The sequence below is a fragment of the Lipotes vexillifer genome, unplaced genomic scaffold, assembly GCF_000442215.2.
Source record: "Lipotes vexillifer unplaced genomic scaffold, Lipotes_vexillifer_v1.1 scaffold1219, whole genome shotgun sequence".
Classification (NCBI taxonomy): Eukaryota; Metazoa; Chordata; class Mammalia; order Artiodactyla; family Lipotidae; genus Lipotes; species Lipotes vexillifer.
The window spans coordinates 1,171,382-1,194,739 of record NW_006781590.1 but is presented as its reverse complement, the minus strand read 5'-3'; the positions used below and the strand labels follow the sequence as shown (position 1 = coordinate 1,194,739).

At 39.0% G+C, this 23,358-nt stretch overlaps 1 protein-coding gene across 1 annotated transcript in view; it reads left to right on the top strand.

Annotated features, from left to right (window-relative positions):
* Positions 1 to 16,460, top strand: part of CAMK2D (calcium/calmodulin dependent protein kinase II delta) — a 284,942-nt gene extending 268,482 nt beyond the window's left edge. The window contains 5 exon segments of the mRNA XM_007454801.1: positions 4,231 to 4,306; positions 10,682 to 10,776; positions 12,695 to 12,923; positions 14,808 to 14,903; positions 16,058 to 16,460. Of these exon segments, the coding sequence (XP_007454863.1) occupies positions 4,231 to 4,306; positions 10,682 to 10,776; positions 12,695 to 12,923; positions 14,808 to 14,874 (467 nt within the window). The 3' untranslated portion in view covers positions 14,875 to 14,903; positions 16,058 to 16,460.
* The last annotated feature ends 6,898 nt before the right edge of the window (positions 16,461 to 23,358 follow it).

Genomic DNA, 23,358 nt, shown 5'->3' with positions numbered 1-23,358 from the left:
AAATCAATAGGACTTGAAGGATTGGATTCGGAGTGGGGGTGTGACAAAGTCAAAAATGATCCTCAGGCTTCTTTCTGGCTCGTGCACCTGGGTGGATGATGCCGTTCACCAGGATGGAGGTCCCTGGAAGAGCAAATAGGTTTGTGACAGCAGAAGTTCATATGCTCAGTTTAGGGTATGTTGGGTTCCAGACGCATTAAAGGTATCCAGACGGAGATTCCAAAATAGGCACAGACATACGGACCTGGAGGAGAAGTCTAGAAACAAGGTAACGACTTGGGAGTCATGGGATACAGACAGCAATTTAAAACACTGGTGTAGGTAGAACCATAGGGTTAACAGTATATGGTAAGAGGGCCTCAGACCGAGCCTTTAAAAGGAATTGAAACGTTTGAAGTCCACATTGCAAATGAGATGATGAGAACAGAGAAAAGAGAAAAAAGGGGAGTATTTCAAGATGGCAGAAAGGAGTAATCAGCAAACTCTGTGCCTTTGGGCAGTGCCTGTACTCTGTACTTCCCTGTTAACCAGAGAGGTACCGTCAGTCTGCATATCTCAGAGAATTGTCCTGATGCTCAGATCTGATAATGTTTGAGAAATGTTGAAATCTATCAGTTGTTTTATTACATAATCACTCTCAGTTCCCAGGGTTTTTTTTTTTTTTTTTTTTTTTTTTTTGGGTTTTTTTTTTTTTTTTTTTTTTTTTTAAACACTGGGCCCATTCACACTCTTATCTTTCTCTTCCAGGCTTCTTTAGAACAATAAAGAGACAAAAAAAAATATGAATTTGAACATGACAGTGTTCTCAATTCTTTTGCAGAATTGCATGGAAAGTAATCACACTCAGGATCTGGAGCATTTCTCCCACTTGCTTTTCTCTCCTGCCTTTCCCCTAGGAACCTGGAAATCCCCAGAAACTACTTTGGGACCTGTGGGTATAGGCTTGAGCACCTCAATTCTATAAATAAAACTATCTGGTAATCAGTTCCCTGTGATTAAGTGTCTAGCCATGAGGTTAGAAGCTTCTGGTACTCAGGGAACACCTTACTGGTACACTCTTCCCTCACCTTCAGAGTAATTAGTGACACCTCTCAAGCTCTCCCCACTTTGACTTCCGGAGTGGCCATTACTTGACATTCAGGAAGAGGGAAGGCCAGAGGATAGTGACCCCTCCGCCCAGACCATAGGCATCGGGGCACGTTGCGTAGTGATTGTTCCTCAGCCTCACTGCTGGCGAGAGGAGATATAGCTAGCATCAAACCCTCCTCCTTCCTCTAGGTCACTGTGGCAACAGTTCCAACCACAACAGACTTCTATATACAAATGATTCATTCCCAGCCTTCTGCTTTCCTTTAAAGAGTCAGCTGTCATGTGCTGTCCTGACTCACTCAAGCGCCTTTGCTCCAGGGAAATAAGCACTCTAAAGATTACTGAGTTCCAGGCCCCTCCTGAGCCAAGAGAGGCACGTTGCTTTTATGATGATGCAGCACAGAAGCGTTCTGGCTACTTCCCATGTGCCGTCCTGCCAGCTACAGCACCACTGTTTCTGAAAATAAGAACTAAGAAGGCAACTTGTGTTGCTTTGATTATGCAGGACAAAAATTAAGCCAGTTGTAGGATGCAGACTGTTGAAGAGCTAATGAGTGTTTCCATAGTGGTTCAGAGTGAGACATGGCCATGTACACCGATGTTTCTAATTGCATATTATGCTTTTGAAGGAATCTAGAGACTTTCAGGAACTTCAGAAGGTGACCCAGAACTGTTCGCACTTTGTAAACTAACTCTTAGCCTAATGAAGCTCTTCAAAGGGCAGTGATCTTATGTTCATTTTTTCCTTCTTTTATTCTAAAAAATTAACATTGTTTTCTAAACTGTAGTTTTTTTTCCTATTAGCCACATAGCATCCTAAGAAATCTATCAGTTTTAAATGAGGATTTAATACGAGGAGGAAGTTTTGGTAGTCACATTTTTCTAATCTCATTTTCTGAGCTCCTCTGCACCAGTGTCCTTTATATTCCAGAACTGGGTCAGCTGTCATGCGTTTTTGCCAAATGTTCATACTGTTGACGCTACAGACAGATGAATCACTTATTGCCTAACTAAATTAAGCTAAAATGTGCCATTGGCACCATCCCTATTACAGAATTATTCCCTGCCACTACTTTTGTCAGTATGCTTTGATGTTCGATATATTATAGCTATTCATTCATCAAATGATCATGGGCAAGAAATGTTTTAGGTGTGTATAGGAGCTAAGAAACCTTATGTTATTTTTTTTCAATATAAATGAAATTATGTAAATAACTGAATATGGAATCTAACCTGTATGGAGATTATTTTTTGATATTATCAACCTTGACATTGTTAGCAACCATTTGTGAACAAACCATATTTTATAAGGTAGTCTCATATAATCTCAGTAAAGTCAAGTTAGGTTTACAGAACATTTGTTTTTTGTTTTTTTACATCTTTATTGGAGTATAATTGCTTTACAATGGTGTGTTAGTTTCTGCTTTGTAACAAAGTGAATCAGCTCCTTCCTCCCGCGTGTCCCTTCCGCCCTCCCTATCCCTCCTATCTAGGTGATCACCTATCCCTCCTATCTAGGTGATCACCAAGCACCAGGACACTTGTTTTAAATAAGGAATATCACAACCTGGATAACCTGGAGTGTTTTGGTTTTTGGGGGGTTATTTTGGTAACGATAAGTCTTTATTCATTGTATTTTCCCAAGGAAAAGAAGGGGAAGGGAAAAGGGTCAGCATGTGTGTTACAAAATGATAGCAAATGGGAAAGGAAGTACCCGGCACAGCAAAATCAACCAACAAATAAACACTGCCCAGATGAGGTCGCCAAAGCCCAAGGGGGCTCAGTCTCCTGCAGTTCAGTAATGAGGGGAATAACCTGGAGTTTTGAAAGTGAATATAAACTTTAAGTTTTTCGTTAAGAATCTGCTAAAAAAAAAGATCAGATTCATTAAAAATGCAAACTGGTTGACTTTAATCAATAAGAACTAAAACCAGACTTCAGCTTTTTCTATGATGAATAGCAGCCTCACTAAGATAGATGGAATTAACTTTTTGTGATTACCCCCAGTTTATTTCCAGTGATTTAAGAAAGTATCACAATGTTCTTTAAACAAAATTCAATTAAATTTAATTTTTAAAATATTTCATGCCTTTATTTCCTAAGTAAGAGAATATTGTTCTGAAATCAGGAAAAGGTTATCAACATCAGTTGATCAGATTCAACTTATTGAGCATCTATTTTATTAAAGACATTGGATAAAGCTTTTTCGAGGATACAAAGAAATAACATGTTCTTTGCCCACAGGGAGCTTTTAATGTAACTAGGAAGACATTACACAGTAAACCAAGTTTAGTAACAATTTAAAACAATAATTTAACTAAAGAAGTTGTCATGGTATATAGCATATGCTTAATTGCCAAATGAACAATACAAGGTAGGCTTTCCACAAAGGGAAAGAACACTTGAGGCAGATGAAGTAGGTGGGATTTGAGCCAAGCCAACTATTAATAATTTTACCGATTATGGGCTAGAAATAGAAACAAATCATGTTTGTTGTCAGAGTTGACAGCCATATGGGGGGACTTCCGTCTCCATCCACAGCATTGATTCATACCTTGTTTTTCCAATTTACAGTTTACGGAAGGCCATTTATCTAAATATGATGGCAATTACAGCGTTAGCATCCTCTTTTGTAGGGTTAGTTGAGCTGAACAATAAAAAAGTACAAATAATTAAAGTTAAATGTCTCAATGCAAGATGTCAGCTATACTGTGAAGATAGATTAAAATAACACAGAAATGTTCATCAACTCAATCATGTTGGTAAAGGTAAGAAGAACTACTTTTTAAAAATATAGCCTTGACCTTCTGGGTGACTGTTGTTCTCTAACAAAGGGAGGGCAGCAGTGCTTCCCCAACGTGAACATGCTTACCTGAGGGTCCTGGTAAAATACAGATTCTGAAACTGTAGGTCTGGAGTAGGACCTGAGAATCTGTGTTTCTGCCAGGCTCCCAGAAGAGGGACCTAATGTTGATCTGTGCGCTTTGAGCAGCAAGATTGTAGAGAGGATAACACCAAGATTCTGAGAGGGATGTGTCTTAACTGGTAATACCCTGTTTAAGGGAAATAGCAGTACCATTAGAATAATTTTATATGGCTTTTGCCCTTTAGTCTCACCCAAATCTTTATCTTTGCCTTTAGCACGAAAGCAAGAGATTATCAAAGTTACTGAACAACTCATCGAAGCTATCAACAATGGGGACTTTGAAGCTTACACGTGAGTGGAGGCACATTTATTTTGCTTTCATGCATATGACAAAGTATTTTCTATATGAATGCATTCTTCAATGTACCTGACTCGTGTATATATATATATATTTTTTTTTTTCTTTGCTATACGCGGGCCTCTCACTGCCGTGGCCTCTCCCGTTGCGGAGCACAGGCTCCGGACGCGCAGGCCCAGCGGCCATGGCTCACGGGCCCAGCCGCTCCGCGGCATGTGGGATCCTCCCAGACTCGGGCACGAACCTGCATCCCCTGCATCGGCAGGCGGACTCTCAACCACTGTGCCACCAGGGAAGCCCTAAATTTTTATAACTAGGAACATAGGGTTAAAGTAGTGATTTGAACCTTTGGAAACAGTTCCTGGTATATAACTGTGACCCAAACCCCTGCTGTCTGTCCCCATTTATACTCCATCAGGTGGTGGGAAAAGTCACTATTGTCCTGCAGTATCTGTGCCCCTTTGGTGATCAGCGGAGTTTTTATCCCTGCTGATTTGATCGGCAGAAAACCCTCCTTCAGATTTGCATACAATTAGTGGACATCAACATGCTTTCATTAGTTTACTTATTCATATTTCCTCTTTTGCTAATAGCTCAGTTCCTTTACCTATTTTTCCACTTTTCAACCTTATCTTCTCAATCTAAATTAACTTTTGACACGTTTTACAAATATTTTTCTGTGTTTTTTTTGTCTGTTTTATTTTGGCTTTAAAAAAATTAAAGTATATTAAGTTTCATCTATTTAGGTAGCCTAATCATTTCACTTTTTCATTTCAATGACTTCCCCTGCTTTTAAACGTAGATCTTTCCAACCAGAGATCAGACTCTTTTCTGCATTTAACACTTTCATTCAAGAGGACCTCACTAGTATGGCATAAGGAGAAAGCTGAGAACTGATTTTTTTCTCCACTCAAATAGCTAACTTATTGACCCACGTTCTTTGCACAATAAGCCTTCACGCCCTATTTGAAAGTTTTATTTTTATTTGATCAAAGTGACTTCCTTTAATACCTATGGTAAACTTTAAATTTAACATTAGAACCCTTTCTTCAAATAAAATTTTATCTAAGAGGCAAACCCCTAAAAGAGATGAAGATAAAGTTGAGCTGTGCTGGCTGGAAAGGGAAAAGGCTGCCAGACGCTGCCTCCTAATCTCTTTCTCTGTCCCATCACCTCTGCAGAACTGCGAGGAAAAACATCTCTTAAGCCAAGTGCACTGTTTATGTGCTTTCCTGTTTCTTGTGTGTTTGCTCTCATGGATGGCTCTGCCTGGAATGCCTTCTCTCACATGGAGGTGCCAGAGGGTCAGGCTTCTGTGCACTGACAAAGAAATCCCCAATCTTCCTATCAGAAGTCTCATCTTCTCTCTCTGAAATCTTAATTACATTTATTTCTCTCCTAGAGGCACTTGAGTCATTTATACGTTGAAATGAAGCTATTGCGGGTGTATCAAACCTGGCATTAAATATACACGAGTCAGGGCTTCCCTGGTGGCGCAGTGGTTGAGAGTCCACCTGCCGATGCAGGGGACACGGGTTCGTGCCCCAGTCCGGGCACATCCCACATGCCGCGGAGCGGCTGGGCCCGTGAGCCATGGCCGCTGAGCCTGCGCGTCCGGAGCCTGTGCTCCGCAACGGGAGAGGCCACAGCGGTGAGAGGCCCGCGTACCGCAAAAAACAAACAAACAAAAATTTACCATGGGCGTGGATTTTGAATTTAAAGCAGGGACAAAAAGTGTGAACAAAGATATTTATAGAATCAATATTCAAAATAGTGAAAAATTATAAACAGCTTATATGTCCAGCATTATGGGAACATTAATCTGTGGTGTGTTTGGTACCGTGGATACTTATGCAGAATTTCTAGCGATCTGGCAAAATGCTTATGAGTATTCACTGAAGATAAAGCAGGATATAAACGTGTGTGTACATAATTATTCCAACTACATAAGAGAAAATATAAAAACAGAATGAAATATGACAAATTGGTTTTTAAAAGAAAAAAAGATATTGCCTCTGGGAGATGAAACTATGTGTTTTGTTTTTTATTTCCTGCATCTTTCCAAGTTTTGTATAAGAAGAAGATATTTTTTATCATCAGTTACAAATAGATAGCCAAATATAAAATATGGAAGAGAGTAACTGAATATAAGAACTAAATTAAATCCAGGACTGCTTCTTATAAATTAAATTAATGTGTGTGCAAATACATACAAACACAAGTATATACATATATATGTATTTGTGTTTATCAGTTCTTTAACAGGACCTAATAAAAGTATATTTAGAATGAAAGAAATAGTAAGAAATGGAGTTTAAAAGAACACTGTTTGTTGTCAGAGAATTAAACAGCTGAACAGTTGTTAAAGAGCTGTTTAGAATTCTGTGCCGTAAGACCTGTTCCCTTTTATTCTTTTTGCTGATATAACTTTGTTAGACCCATATGATTCTTCAAATGTAATATACTTAGGAAAAAAATCTTTTGGAATAACATCACCCTGTGGATTGGTAGAGTGTGTTTTGTTGGTGGTGTTAGCCAGGAAAAAGTGGCAAAATATAGCATTTCCTATATTCTCAGACACTTTAAAATAGGGTATTTTAAATAATGCAAGTCCTTGGAATCACTTCAGTTTACGAATTCCTTTGCCTGTAATCTGGCTTGATTTTGTACACTCAGACCCAGGGGTAATCCAAGAGGACCTTCCATTTGGGAGCTTTCTGCATGGTAGAATGTATTGGTACAGCCCTGTCAGCTGGTCCTTAGAACACCTGTTCAGAGCATACACACCCACAGGTCAAGTGGCAGCTTTGTGAATCTTTTATTAATCCAAAGCCTGTGATAGGAGAGAGATACATACATATATTACTTACATAGAAGAAACATATGAGAGAGAGAAAGAACACATTAACAAGTTTTCAAGTATTTTGACTCAATGGCTAGGTAAAAAGGTCCATCATAGTACAGTGATTCTCAGGTGACTTTTTTTTTTGCGCAGTGGTTGAGAGTCCACCTGCCGATGCAGGGGACACGGGTTCGTGCCCCAGTCCGGGCACATCCCACATGCCGCGGAGCGGCTGGGCCCGTGAGCCATGGCCGCTGAGCCTGCGCGTCCGGAGCCTGTGCTCCGCAACGGGAGAGGCCACAGCGGTGAGAGGCCCGCGTACCGCAAAAAACAAACAAACAAAAATTTACCATGGGCGTGGATTTTGAATTTAAAGCAGGGACAAAAAGTGTGAACAAAGATATTTATAGAATCAATATTCAAAATAGTGAAAAATTATAAACAGCTTATATGTCCAGCATTATGGGAACATTAATCTGTGGTGTGTTTGGTACCGTGGATACTTATGCAGAATTTCTAGCGATCTGGCAAAATGCTTATGAGTATTCACTGAAGATAAAGCAGGATATAAACGTGTGTGTACATAATTATTCCAACTACATAAGAGAAAATATAAAAACAGAATGAAATATGACAAATTGGTTTTTAAAAGAAAAAAAGATATTGCCTCTGGGAGATGAAACTATGTGTTTTGTTTTTTATTTCCTGCATCTTTCCAAGTTTTGTATAAGAAGAAGATATTTTTTATCATCAGTTACAAATAGATAGCCAAATATAAAATATGGAAGAGAGTAACTGAATATAAGAACTAAATTAAATCCAGGACTGCTTCTTATAAATTAAATTAATGTGTGTGCAAATACATACAAACACAAGTATATACATATATATGTATTTGTGTTTATCAGTTCTTTAACAGGACCTAATAAAAGTATATTTAGAATGAAAGAAATAGTAAGAAATGGAGTTTAAAAGAACACTGTTTGTTGTCAGAGAATTAAACAGCTGAACAGTTGTTAAAGAGCTGTTTAGAATTCTGTGCCGTAAGACCTGTTCCCTTTTATTCTTTTTGCTGATATAACTTTGTTAGACCCATATGATTCTTCAAATGTAATATACTTAGGAAAAAAATCTTTTGGAATAACATCACCCTGTGGATTGGTAGAGTGTGTTTTGTTGGTGGTGTTAGCCAGGAAAAAGTGGCAAAATATAGCATTTCCTATATTCTCAGACACTTTAAAATAGGGTATTTTAAATAATGCAAGTCCTTGGAATCACTTCAGTTTACGAATTCCTTTGCCTGTAATCTGGCTTGATTTTGTACACTCAGACCCAGGGGTAATCCAAGAGGACCTTCCATTTGGGAGCTTTCTGCATGGTAGAATGTATTGGTACAGCCCTGTCAGCTGGTCCTTAGAACACCTGTTCAGAGCATACACACCCACAGGTCAAGTGGCAGCTTTGTGAATCTTTTATTAATCCAAAGCCTGTGATAGGAGAGAGATACATACATATATTACTTACATAGAAGAAACATATGAGAGAGAGAAAGAACACATTAACAAGTTTTCAAGTATTTTGACTCAATGGCTAGGTAAAAAGGTCCATCATAGTACAGTGATTCTCAGGTGACTTTTTTTTTTATGATGTTGGGGGTAGGAGTTTATTAATTAATTTATTTATTTTTGCTGTGTTGGGTCTTCGTTTCTGTGCGAGGGCTTTCTCCAGTTGTGGCAAGCAGGGGCCACTCTTCATCGCGGTGCGCGGGCCTCTCACTATCGCGGCCTCTCTCGTTGCGGCGGAGTACAGGCTCCAGACGCGCAGGCTCAGTAGTTGTGGCTCACGGGCCTAGTTGCTCCGCGGCATGTGGGATCCTCCCAGACCAGGGCTCGAACCCGTGTCCCCTGCATTAGCAGGCAGATTCTCAACCACTCTCAGGTGACTTTGGTGCTGATATAAAGGAGTAAAAAATTTTGATTCACTAATGTTGACAACCAAAAGTCATATTTATAGATAAAGTAATAGCCCCTGGCAGGATAAAGTCCTGTTACCATGGGAACACTGTTTTTCCCATTTTACTACTTAGAAAGAGATTATGTATATTTAACTTTGAGCTTTAATACCTGTCCCCCAGGAAGTCTGAGGCAAAGTTTAAAATCCCCACCCACGCCCACCCCACCCGCAACTAAGGCTCTCTTTACCACAGTGAATAACCACTGTGATTTTTTACTTTAAAAGTAAAGTATTCTTAAAAAAAAAAATCAGTTCCAAAATTCTGTGAACCATACGTTCAGGAACCATAATGGGTGAGCCTTTTGAAACTTGCATTTCTGTTGAACAGTTAAAACATTTTGCCTCCCAAATGGGCAGTTTCCATACGAAATTAGATGTAGCCCCACCAAATTAATAAATGATCCAAAATCTTTCAGTATGTATTCCTTTTATCTAACTTTGTGAACTACTAATTCTTCAAATCCAGGTTTTACGGTCTCTTTTGTGAGAAGCCTAAGCTGATCACCACAGGCCCAAGGAAATATTTTCTCCTTTGTTTCCATGGGACTTATAAACATACCCAGACCCAGTGCTCACCATATCAAGCAACTACCCATCATTCCCCAACCATACTCTGCCATTGTACTTGCTGCCCTCCTCTGCCTACCCGCTTCCACACACCTGGAAAACTCCTACTCATTCCAGAAAGCCCAGCTCAACTTTCCTTTCTCACATAGAAGTCATCTGGTTTTTGAGCACCTCGTATTTATTTCCATTCCAGTATTAATTGTTGTGTTATAATTGTTTGTTTCAAAGAATATCTGCTACATAGTAGGTGTTTAATAACAATTCTTCATTGAATAAATAAAATTTTCCAAGAAAGCCCATCGGCTTTCTCTGAATATTTAAAATAGTATATGTTTTTCTTGAATTACATTTCTAGGATTAAAAAGAAAACTAATGTGCATTTGAATCTCCCATTAATTTTATTTTAAGTTAATTAAGCTTGTTAATTAAAGGTAACTCAAGTCTGTCAGACATTGCCAGAAAGTGTAGGATGTGACACCTGCCTTCAAATCAATCATACATACGTTTGATATGAATGTAGAGGATGTCAAAAATTATTCCGAAAGTATTTAATTTCAGAGCCAAAGTTGATTTTATAGGACTTGGAGGGTAGCTTGGACTTGGAGAGCATTTAAAAAATAATAAACTTATAACAACTAAAAAACTAGGGAATTAGAAAAACTGGGGAAAGCCTAGAGAGTTCACCTTGGAAATTGAAAAGTAGGCATTTTAAAAAAGGAAACTTCCTAAAGTGTGATAGATTACCGCCTGCTGGAGCTGGTTTTATTGTCTTGCCCCTGTCTGAGGTCTCTGCAATATTCCTCTTTAGGGTCTGCTCCTCAAACCGCCTTGCCAAGCCCTGTGATAGAAATTTTATATTTTTAAAAAAACTCCTTCATTGGCTGATAAGAATAGATATTGTGAAACAACGAAATACATTAACTCACTTATTATTTTTTTCCTACAGGAAAATCTGTGACCCAGGCCTTACTGCTTTTGAACCTGAAGCTTTGGGTAATTTAGTGGAAGGGATGGACTTTCATCGATTCTACTTTGAGAATGGTACATTTATTCTAAATTTAATATCATGCCTTTTCCAAATTCTCTTTGAATTTCTCCCAAATTTACAGATTCTTTGGCTCTTTGCTGCAATGAGAGTTTTTACCTTAGTCCAGCATTTTGCATCGTATTTTTATATTTTTGTATTTGAAATTGAAAAACATGACTGACAGCCTTAAAATTTTGATATGTTTTGAAAAGTATCTAAGTTTATATAAAAAAGTGAGTTGATTGAATATACCCCATAGAAGTCCCAGTGAATGTATAAGCTGTGAAATGAGTGACCAAAAATTGTTGAATTTTTCATAAAACATTGTTAAAACATTGTTTTATGAAAATGGTTTTTATAAAACAAACATTGTTTGTATATGAGAAGATAAAAGAAACCACAACATGCCAGAATATTTGACATAGAGGAGGGCTTTCAAGCATAATTAGTGCTCCTTTTCAAGGTAAAATATAAATGAAGATGAGTAATCAGATAAATATTTCAGTTCCAATTACAAGAATTTTAATGGTCTCAGAGGAAAGAGAAAGTGACAAAAGAAACTCCTGCAGAATTCCTTCAGGTCACCAAGAAAAGTGTAGACCAGAAGTTTCTTTTATGCTCCTTTCCCTCACACATAACGACATTAGGTATCATGCAGGGAGGGAATTCACCTTTTGCAGTGAGATTTTGATGAATTAAAGAGGAATTGTAGTAATGATTAGGATATTCAAGCTCACGTGCAGTAATTATAAATACTGAAAATGTCTGCCTTAGCATGGATTTTTTTACATTTAATGAATTGCTTTGTCTTATATGCACTAGACATTTGCAAGCAAAGATAATTATGTGGTAAATTGGCCTTAACAAAGCTTCAGTAAATGTTCTCCTGTTCTCTCTGTTCCATCCCACAGTGTGATTGACAGCATCTCATAATGTTTTTCTTCAGTTGACTCTCGATTGACACCATCTCACCTGTAGTAAAAGAATAATTAACCCATTAATATTTTAACTTACCTCAACATAACACTGTACATCATTACTTTCCATAAATACATATTCTTCATAATGGGATATTCTTTTTTACGTGACTGTAGCACTAAGTAATTTATTCAGATCTTTTCTGAAAATGGAGGACGTGTTTGTTTGGATAACAGGTAAAACAGTTTTACCTGTTTTAGTGATCTAAGAGAGCAGCATCATCAATCAATTATCTGCACTAAATCTTCATATCTCAGTCAGTCAGTCATTGAATAACTAGAATAAATAGCTATTGTCAAAACAACAAGGGCTGGAGCGTAGTGAGGGCTGCTCAACCAAAGAAAAGAGCTAGAGAATCAGAATCAGGCTATATGGCCAACACCAAATTTTGGGTTTTTACTGGATAACCACAGCTGGACTGACATAGAATGGACGCTGCTAAATAAAGGAGCCACAGGATGAGATGGGGAAAGAGATTCACACTATGGCCAGCCTGTTTAGGAGACAGCAGTCTCCATGCTTGATACGTTCCCCTTGTCCCATGTACTTTACCAACTAACAAACAGAAAAACGAACAAGCCCACAGGATACCCTGTCAACTGCCCCAGTGGTTCCTTCATTGGAAAGACAGGAACTGCTCCGTGTACCTGGGCCAGCCCTTCTCCATCTCTGTTCATATTATGGCTTGTTCCTAACCACTTCCCAATATAAGTATGTCTCTCCAGCTTTCTCACTCAAAGTTTTCAGAGTGGCATACAATTTAACTACAAAGGGAGCCAAAGAAAATAATTTTTCTTTATACTTTGCACAGTACCAGGCATTCAATTAATGCAAAGAATTAATAGTTGAATGAATGAATGGCATTCTATTTATTGGTCCCGACTGAAGTTATTATTGGTTTTGGTTTACTTTACATAGAAACTAAATTCTCTTTTCCATGTTGTTCTCTTTCAGCTTTGTCCAAAAGCAATAAACCAATCCACACTATTATCCTGAACCCCCATGTACATCTGGTAGGCGATGATGCTGCCTGCATAGCATACATTAGGCTCACACAGTACATGGATGGCAGCGGAATGCCTAAAACAATGCAGTCAGAAGAGACACGTGTGTGGCACCGCCGGGATGGAAAGTGGCAGAATGTTCATTTTCATCGCTCGGGGTCGCGAACAGTACCCATCAAGTAAATATTTCCAGGCTGTCAGCTTCTTTGTTAATATACCCCTGGTCAGCGTCTTTTACTTATTCCATTGTTAATAGCATGGCATCTGTTATTTAATGCTAGTGGTCATTTAGTGGTCAGTTACACTGGTGGGAATTAATGTTTCATGAGAAGCAGTCTATAATTCTCCGGAAAGATCAATCAGACTAGCCTTTTGTGGGCTGAAACTTGCCCTAGAAAGTACACAATAGTTTTAGATAGGAATTAGAGGATACCCTATCAAGCTGATTTCTCTTATGGTTAAATCAGGGAGAATTCATGTAATAAGGTAAACCATTTATGACTTCATTGTCACAATTGGCAGAGGAAGGGGAAAAATTAGGGGAAAAAGTTTCTAAAATGACCAATACAGTTGACCCTCCTTATCCATGGTTTCCTTACACACAGATTCAACCAGCCTCAGATCAAAAATTTTCATGGGTGGAGAAATTCCAGTAAGTTTCAAAAAGCACAACTTAAATTTGTCTTGCAGGGAACTATTTACATAGCATTTACATTGTGTTAGGTATTATAAGTAAACTAGAGATTAGTTCAAGTATATGGGAGGATGTGTGTAGGTTATATGAAATACTGTGCCATTTTATATAAGGAACTTGAGCATCTGCAAATTTTGATATCCTCGGGGATTCCGAAACCAATCCGCCCCACCCCCCACCCCCAGATACTGTGGGGAGACTATAATATCAGGAGCTTCATTTCATAGATTTTTTTCTACGGGCGCTCAATTACAAATATTAGGAGAAATTTATGAAATACAGCATTTAAGATGCAAGTATTAGGTATTTCAGCATCTTTCTCACTACACCACTCTACCTCAGATGTCATGTTTGCTCTTCCAATCAATAATTAGACATATTTATTGCACATCACATAGGTGCAGGTAAAATGTGCCAGGTAAAATGCAAGGTGAAAGATGTTGCCCTTAGGGAACTTATATTCTAGTTTAGAAAGCAACTTATCACCAATACCAAAGAAAAAACTAAAAGTTTATAATCAACTTCAGTGTAGAAGGGAATGAATGACTAATGAAGCAAACTGTTTATAACAGTTTGGAAGTATACTGTGTATAAAAGAATTCTGAACAAGGTCTTAAGTGAGGAGTGGAATTTGGAGAAATGGAAGGATAGAAAGAACAAAAGGAAGATAGTCCAAGTTCAAGGAGCATCATGAGGAAAAGCACAGGGTCAGACGTTAGCTTCCCGTGGTGGAGGACTGTCAGTAAGGAAGGCTGGCTCCAGCTCGAGTCAAGGGGAATCATGGGAATTGAGGTTGCGTTAGTAAAGTGGGGTGAGATGAGAACAAGAAGGGGTGTTCAGAATCAGGAGAAGTTTGGCCAACTGCTGATCTCATTCCAGATTCTCTCACCAGGATTACCTGGTAATATCTGGGGGACATGGGATGGGGAATCAAGGCCACACAAACAGCCATTCAACTCACTCCAGAGAATCCATCAAAATGTCTTAGTTTAATAATGTCCCACCACAGTGGTTTTCAATGGCCTTCTCTATAGCCTTATTATGTATCACTGTTGGATTTGTAAAAAGTGGGTCAGTAAGGAAAAAAAAATAGGTTGAAATTCACTCCAAAAAAAAAAAAAAAGCTAAGTAATTAAGAGAAAGACAAAAGGAATGTAACGATAATGAAGACACCTGTTTTTGTACATTTCTGTGTTTTTTACCCCAAAGAGGTACAGCACAAATTGCCAGTTAATACAGAAGGGATTACATTCATTCAGTACTAGAAGGTTAGGTTTTTCTACAATTCCCTAAAGTGTTTATGGGATAGAGCCTATTTAAGAAAACTCCATTTTATGCCAGGTGGCTTAAATGGGGCTTCTCTTAATAGGCCATCTTGTATTCCAAATGGGAAAGAAAACTTCTCAGGAAGCACCTCTTTGTGGCAAAACATCTAAGGTCTGAAAACCATTCACATGTGGGTCTTGTAAGTAAGTAACACCGTGCTCCATGATACTTTGTGATTGGAGCTAATGACTGAAAAGCTGCATGGCTGTTTTTCCTCCCTTTGAGGATATTTCCTCACATTATTTCAGTGAAAACCATATTTGCATGAGCTCTTGAGTCTAATGGTTGGCACCATTGTGTAGCATAACCCCTATTTTCAAAGTACTAAAGTGCTGAGGAGACCCTACCTTCATGTGGCAGGTTTGGAATATCCTGGAGTTCTCACATCAAGTCAATTCTATCTGGGTCAATTCAGACAACTCTCAACTATCCAGAACTAATTTATATCAGGCTCTAGGATCTTTTGGAGTCTTACTGTTTTTCAAGAGGTTACATACAGTTCCTGTTCTGCACTTGGCTAAGGTTAATAGGTAGATTAATTGGCTCTGCCTGACTGAGTTATAATGGTATTTGACCACCAGGAGGAAGTCAAGCTGAAATTTAAAACAAAGTGAGTAATTCCAGAGGATAATGGAAAGTTGACTATAATTCAATTCATGCCTGCATTGTTATTTCCTAAGATTTGCTTCTTACCTTGGATTAGAATAATCCAGATACGTGTGGTACTGTTGTGAATTTTTTTCCCCATTCAAAGCACTGAACCTTGTCAGACCTTGGAAGCAGCAGTGCTCCCAGCTGTTGGTTTAAAGAAAGAAGACCTCCAATTACATTAGAATTATCATGTTTTCCCTACTCTTGAGGCTGTAAAATTGACTTCTAGGTTTGATTTCCAGCAGAGTCTAAGAATAATGACAGAAGCTAAAGGGTGAATTTAAACTTTTCGTCTCTTTCAACCAAATAATGCTATTCATTTATTAATCTGTCTGGTAAACATGAATGCTTGAACTGTATGTTTAGATTTAATCATGGGGTTGCAGCCTGAGTCCCTGTCTATTTTTAGCTTAGCTCTGTGTGGACAAATTGACAGATTAAAGCAGAAGATCCATATTAATTGCTTAACATTGTGCATTTTCTCCTTTAATGACTGCAAGCAAAGATCTCCTATACATAGCATTTTCAATCTATTACTTAACTGCTGAGTTATAAAATCGTAGCCTAGCCTAATCTTTGGCAAAGCAATTTGATGATACTTTGTAAAACAGTTTAATTTATGTCTCCCCTCTCTCCTTTCAGCTAAGTATCAACAGTGCCACTTCTGCATTCTCTGTCCTCACCTGGATGGTAACCCTGGGCCGTCCTCTCCTCTTCATGCATGTTTCTGAGTGCATGAAGTTGTGAAGGTCCTACGTGTAATGCACATGTGATGCATCATCTTGTCATATATTCCTTCCTATACATTGTTTACACTTCAACTATGGAGATGTTCCATGCAAACTTCAATCACTGTTGGCAAACAACAGGGGGAGGTCAGACAAAATCCCACAAATACTCCCAAGTACAAACCTACTCATCCGGTTTCTCTGCTTATGCCAAGACTTAACAGACTTCAAAATTATCGTTCTTTGAATGACAGTTTGTAACAGAAATGTAAGTTTTTAAAAACTCTTTGCTGTTCATCTGTTTTAGCTTTTTTGTTGAACAAAAAAAGGCAAAAGAAATTACCTTCAGTTTCCTGGTGTGATCCTGGTTGAAATGGATGATATTTCACTGAAAGCTGTGTTGCTGTTTAACAATTAAAGGGGTTGATATGTGGGCAGAATCACTTATGAATGTGGAAGCGAGAATCGGTGGGTTTGCTACTACCTAAAGTCATGTCTTTTTTGGTCAAACTGTGTAAACTGGAAAAACTCACGTCATTGACGAGTTTGATCACTTTAGGGTATACTTGCACTGTTCTGGTGAAATTTGCTGAATTTTTTGTTCCTTTCTCAAATCTATGCTCTTTTTTCTTCATTTTCTCCTATTTCTTTATTACTTTCGTTTGGTTCCTTTATATTTTTCTGTTTTTCATTCTTTTTTCTCTGTCTAGTAGTGTGGGTAAAAGTGAAATTTGCATAATGAAGGTCAAATAAAAACAGGCCTTTTGGAGGTCGCTAAACTAGTGCTTTGATCATCTTCTGGGCCCATAAAAATGATGTCAAGAAGATTTCAAAAGTTTGTAATTCTGCTCGACTTTGGACGTAGGGATCCTAACTATGTTGGAGGTATTATAATTCTTTAAACTTATAATAAAAGCAAGTAGGTTCCTACTGTACCTGCACCACGTCTTACTGATTGGTGCAGTTGCCAGGAGAGTACCAAGCTGGTCGTAGATCAGGATTTTGTGCAAAGGCACTTCCTTCTGCCTTGCAGGATGCGCGCCTCCTGTGTCATCACTGGCTAGTTTTCTGAAGTTAGAGAGGCCTGCGGGTGTTTTCCATTCTCCTAAGTGTTTGTTTTGAACTCTGTCTCTGTGACTTGTGCTTTTGTAGCTTCTCTCATGTGTCAGAGTAACATTATCTTCCTTCGAGGAGTTAGCATTTTCCTATTTAAAAAAAGGCGGGGGTCGTGGGGGCGGGAGGGTCCGTCCCTGTTTTCTCTGTGCTTCTCATTTCTCCTTTGTTTATTCAATTCCTGTGGGGCTTTTTCTCCTCCCTGAAATGCTTTATAGTGCATGGTATCTTCATCAACGTTATTTTAACAATAGTAATTCACAATCCTCAGAAGCCTATTTTTAAAGCAGAAGCAAAAAAAAAATCAACAAAAAAATCAACCCTCCCTCTTTTCTCTCATTTCACCTTTCTGTGTTGATTACTAATCACCTTAGATATTGTTGCTAGTGGATGTATGGTAGATGGATTGAAGCTTTTCTGATAATTATTACACGATTTAAAACAATATATATTTAAAATAAAATAAATATATACAGTAAATGTATTGGGCCATGTTAACCTGCCAATGAGATCTGTGAAAAAGTAATGGCCTCATTTTTCCCTTTTTAATTTCTTTTACCTTTTTGTGCAGCAGCTATACGTGGCATACATGTATTTTTTTAAAAAAAATAGGTATAGAGTGTTTTTTTTTTTTACACTTTTAGCATGTGGTGTTGAAGTATTACTGTAGATCAAGTTTGTCTTCCGCACTAAGACGTGAGGAAATTGTGATTTGTTCTCTCCACCACAGTTGAATTACACATTTATTAATTATCTTCTCTCATTTTGAAACACTGCAGTTTACCGTGGGACACTGTATATATTTCTTGCCATAATGGTAAATGACTGATTGATATATTTAAGAGTTAATAAATTGGTGATTTCTGCTGACAATGTGTCCATTTTTATTTCTTAAGAGGTACTGTATTTATTTATGCATGTGTGACGCTGGTTAGTGCCGATGGCACTATGTGGTCTCATTAGTCCATAATTTACCTTTGACATAAAGATGAAGCTACTGAACTGAGCTTCCTTCTAAGAACGTACTTGGTGATGATAATGACAAGTTACTGTGTGCACAAAATCTGTCTCTCCTAGGGAAATTTTTCTGAGAACAAAGCAGTTAACACAAGAGTCCTAAAAATTTCTAAGTGTGCCTTCCACGCCATCCTTCTCATGGCTGCTAGCTAGATTCCACTTTTAACCCAAATCTGGCCATATAATACTTCTGTGTTATCATCTCCAATATACAGGCAAGCGCCTCATCTCCTGCTACTCCTCAACGTGAACTTGAGTGTACAGAAGTACTCAACTTCTTTCCGTTTATTAAAAGCACCACACGTTTGTTTCTAGAATATTCTTCCCCTACATCTTCAATCTAATTCTTACTCATTCCTTGAAATTCAATTTAGACTATCATCCCCTCCAGCAAACCTCCCTAGACCATGCTCTAAGCTCGCTCTCTCTCTCTCTCTCTCTCTCTCTCTCTCTCTCTCTCTCTCTCTCTCTCAGTACTGACATAATACTTTGTGTTCACCTCTTCCGCCAACCACATTGTTTTGGAAATACATCTTTGTGTGTTCTCTACTGGAGTAATGCCTCTCTAGGCAAGAACTGTGTGTTTGTATCCATGGCTCCATATAAGGGCCAGGAAGGGAGATGCTGTTAGTAGTTGCTGAACTGTGGCCAGACCATAAATGGGAAACTCAGAGTGCAATCGGAGTCCTGGGTTTATTGTTCGGTTCTCTCGTTGTTGTCTGTCTTTGACACTCTGAGCAATTTGCCTCTTCCCTCTGAACCTTCGTTTTCGTGTTTATAAAAATGAGAAGAAAAAAAACAATAAGGATATTGTGAAGGTTAGAGATAATAGGTACAGAGTACCTAGAATAATATTTGGTGGAAAATATTAAATGGAAGCAGCTCTAACTGTTCTAATCACTGATAGTAATACTCCCAATGTTCTAGTTATTCCTTACTCAGAAGCGTATAGAACTCTTGTTTTGATATGAGCTGCCCTGTTTAGGTAGATTTACTGATATTGCTAAGGATATACTCATATTCAAATGTCTGAGCAGCAAAATGAGGAATAGCGAGGTAGTAATCTAGCCAAAAGTAGGGAAAATGAAATGGAGTAAATCAGTATATTCTAGGGAAATGCAAGGAATCTTAGCCTAAAGTAACTGAAATTTTGAATCTCTGTAAATAAAAACTATATATAATGTAAGGGTGAACACAGAAAGCACAACCTTTGAGTGATATCATTAAATAAAATTCTACTGACTTCTACAAATGTTTCAGTTTCCATGGTCTCCTTTGTCAGATGAAAGTGAGATTTTATATATATATTTAAAAAAAAAAAAAAAGATACTGAATACCAGCACACCAAACCATGTGTCCGTGATCGGAACAATAAGTAGTCATAAACCACCTTGGCCCGAGAGAGCAGCACGAAGTATTTACGGTACTTCTGCTTTTCTGTCAAATAAAACAATTCTCAAAAGTAAGCTGAAATGTTCTCCTGAGGACCCAGCTTCTGACTTCACAGCAAGAAATAAAGCCATCTCTGCATCTCTGTCTACGCACCTGGCCTTCTCTCCCGTTGCTGTGGATAAATAGTTTGTGCACCTGGCAGAGGCCGACATCCTTCCCCCTCACACCTGCTGGCAGGCATCGCAAGTCTCCCCACCGCACCCCGTCATCATAAATCGCTGCCTCTACACTAGACATCCCCACCAACGCCCCGTTTCTTTCCTTCATGTCCAGACTCCTTGAAAGGCCTGCATGCGCTTGCTGTCTGCCACCTCTCTTCCTGTCCCCTTAAGCCCACCCTCACGAATCCACAAAGCAGTTTTTCCCAAAGTCACCGATGACCACCGTGTCATTCATTCCAGGGACCAATTTTCAGTCTTCATTTTACCTGCCCTCAGCAGCATTTGACACAGCTTCCTGTCTCAATCTTGAAACTTTTCTCTTGTCCTTCAGACAATACACTTGCCCAACTTTCTTCCTACCGTTCCTGATGCTTCTTCCCAATCTCTAACTGGTCCCTTTTCAACAGCCTGGCTTTTAAATTTTGGAACGCTTCTATTTTTTCTATATTCACTCACTCCCAGGATAATTGCACCCAATCTCAATGACTTTAAGTTATGTTAATGACTCTCAAATACGTCATTATCTCCAGCCTGGATCACTCTGAGACTCCAAACATGTAGATCCAACTGCCGACCTAAAATCTACCTTGCATATCTACTAGGCATGCCAAGCTGTCCAAAGCCGAGCTTTTAATCATCTGTACCAAAACCTGCTCCCCTTACAGATGTTTCCATATCTCAAGAATTGGCAATTTAATTCGTCCTCTGATCAGGCCAGAAATCTTGGTCTCTCTCTTAATTCCTCTATTTGAAATCCCGTCATTTTTACCCCCAAATTATAACCAGAATCTGACCACTTCTGACAATGGCTTCTGCTACCTCCCTTGGGCCAAATCACCTTCGTGTTCTCTATACTATTGGAATAGCCCCCTAATTGGATTCTCAGCTGCTCTTATCTCTCTTCTGTTTACTCTTGATGTAGCAGCTAGAAATGAGCCTGTTAAAATAGAAGTCAAAGCGTGTCACTTCTCTGCACAAAACCCTCCAGTAGTTCCGCTTATCACTCAGAGTGAAAACCAAAGTCCTGAGAGTGGCCTTCAAGGCTGGACCTGATACTGCTCCCTGTTACCTTTACGGATGCTCCCACCTCAGGGCCTTTGCACTTGTCTTTTCCTGTGTTGAAACACTCTTCCTCAGAGATCCCAAGTGGCTGTCTCCTTCACTTATTTGTTTGCAAAATATAGTCACTTTCTCAGTAAAGCCTTCCCTGACCATCTTCTTCAAGACTTCAAACCATCTTATCCAAGATTTCAGATCTAACTCTCCTACAGGACACTTCATATCCTCCCTCCTTCCCCAATTTTTTTTTTCTCCTTACAATGACTATTTAACGTATGGTTTCCTCATTTTATCTATTTTATGAGGGTGGAGATTTTTGTCTTTCTCGTTCATGATATATTCCCAGCTCGTAGAACTGTGTTTGGAACACAGTAGGTGCTTAATAATTTGTAGTTGAACAAATAAATTAATGAATTGCTCTCCTCTTTTACAGTTAGAAAAGCTGAGGCTCCCAGCCCATATGTGAGTTGCCTCAGAGTAACGCCAAGGGTTGTAAACTACCTACATTATAATTGCTTGAAGAAAGAAAAAAAAAAACAACTTTACTATAGTTAAAGAATAAACTTGCAGCATCAATGTACAAATTTGGAACTTTTTTAGGCTGCAAGGAACAGAAAACTGAATTCCAAATAGCTTAACAAGGAAAATACATAATTTCACAGAACGAGAGATGGATGAATCAGTTCTAGGCTTGATGAACAATCTGGATAAACAACCTGATAAATTCAGTGACAACAACATAAACATTTTTCAGCTTGCCCTTCCAAGGGTATAAACTTTATAATCCAGTTTAAAAGACCTCACGGTCCCAAAATACATGACATGGCTTCTAGTGATACATCCGGACAGGACAACATCCAATGGAAGGGTTGGATTGCTCTCTCTCTCCTCTACCTGCCACCCCTCACCCCCCAGCAAAGAAATATTTCTTAGGTCACATGCCTTACCCGGTTCAGCTTAGACTGATAAGGACCTGCCCCAGGGCTAGGGGTGGGCTACTGCCCCTTAGACTATGGGTGTCTACGGAAGGGCGGAGACATGCACAGAGACTGGATCGAACTTTCAAGAAGTTTAGGAACAAATATTGTATAACAAATACATTGGGAAAGTCAAAACAATCTTTGTTTCTATCGTCCCCTTTAAAGCTGCTATTCTATGCATGTAATGAGAATGGTGAAAAAAGAAAAAGAAAAAGAAAATGAATCGTTACCTCCTCCAAACTCTACATCTCATCCACAGAAGCCTCTCTCTTGTGTTATATTCCTGATGTGCCCAGAGAATTCTCCCCCCACAGAACTCCTTGGGAGTAGGAAAGTTTAGTCATTTCACTCCACTGGAAGTTCTTCCAAGAACTCCAGTCCCCCATAAAGGGCCCATTTAAGCCCTCCAGACACCCTACCCAAACTTCAGTGAAAAACACGAGAAAAAAAAAAAAAAAAAAAAGTAAAGAACACTTGGTGCCTGAAACCACATTTAGTGATCAATTTTTCAGTGCTGTTTTTCTTTTTTTAATCACTTTAAATAAGTAGGAAAGTGGGGTGTCGAGCCCCGGGGGTGTAACAACTAAGTAAACATCAGAGACCTTATTCACCATCCACCCACTGGATTCTGCTCCACAAAGTGAACAAAAGAACAGGCAGTTCATCTCTAGAACCTGTTCCTGCGGGGTCTGAAGCAACAGTTTGCTGTTGTGTGGGAAGAACTGATTTGTGATTACGTGGTGTTATGTGTACAATGCTTTGTATCACAGTCGCAAATATAGGTGACTCAGAGGCATCTTCCACTGAAGATGGGGTTGGTCACCACAGTCTTTCTTCCAAAAGCCTTAATTCTCAGACTTTACCTTCCTCTCATATTTGCTCTTTGAATATATTCATAAGCACCTCTTCACCCCCAAACAAAAGAACTAGATTCCCTATTACTCAAACTATGAGGGAGGGGCTCCCTCTAGGGTGCGAGGCTAAGAGGACAAATTTGAAAAGTGACCACTGATCTCACGCTCCCGCCTCCCCTCATTCAGTTTGTAAGAAAATTAGCTCATCCACCTTGAGACCACTCTGCTAAAAGATGAAATGCTGAATATACACAGGCATAAGCTTACATATATATGAAGAGACAGGGAGAATGAAGCGCTTTGGGACGGCAAACAGGCACCGGGCTGGCAATTGAACGTGATGAGTGGGAAAGACAAAACAAAACTAAATGCCCTCACAGGCAGGCAACAAGAACAGAAGGAAACATTGACCAAGTACCTACTCTGTCACAGGCTCAGTGATAAAAATTGTCCCAGGAGAGGGCCCCTTGCCAGGAGACGGCCGCTGTGGGCGTCTACCTTGTTCTTAAACTGGCTGCCCTGCTCTCTGACTCATGCTAAGGCCACCGAACTCCTTAAAATTTACACAGGTAAACATAT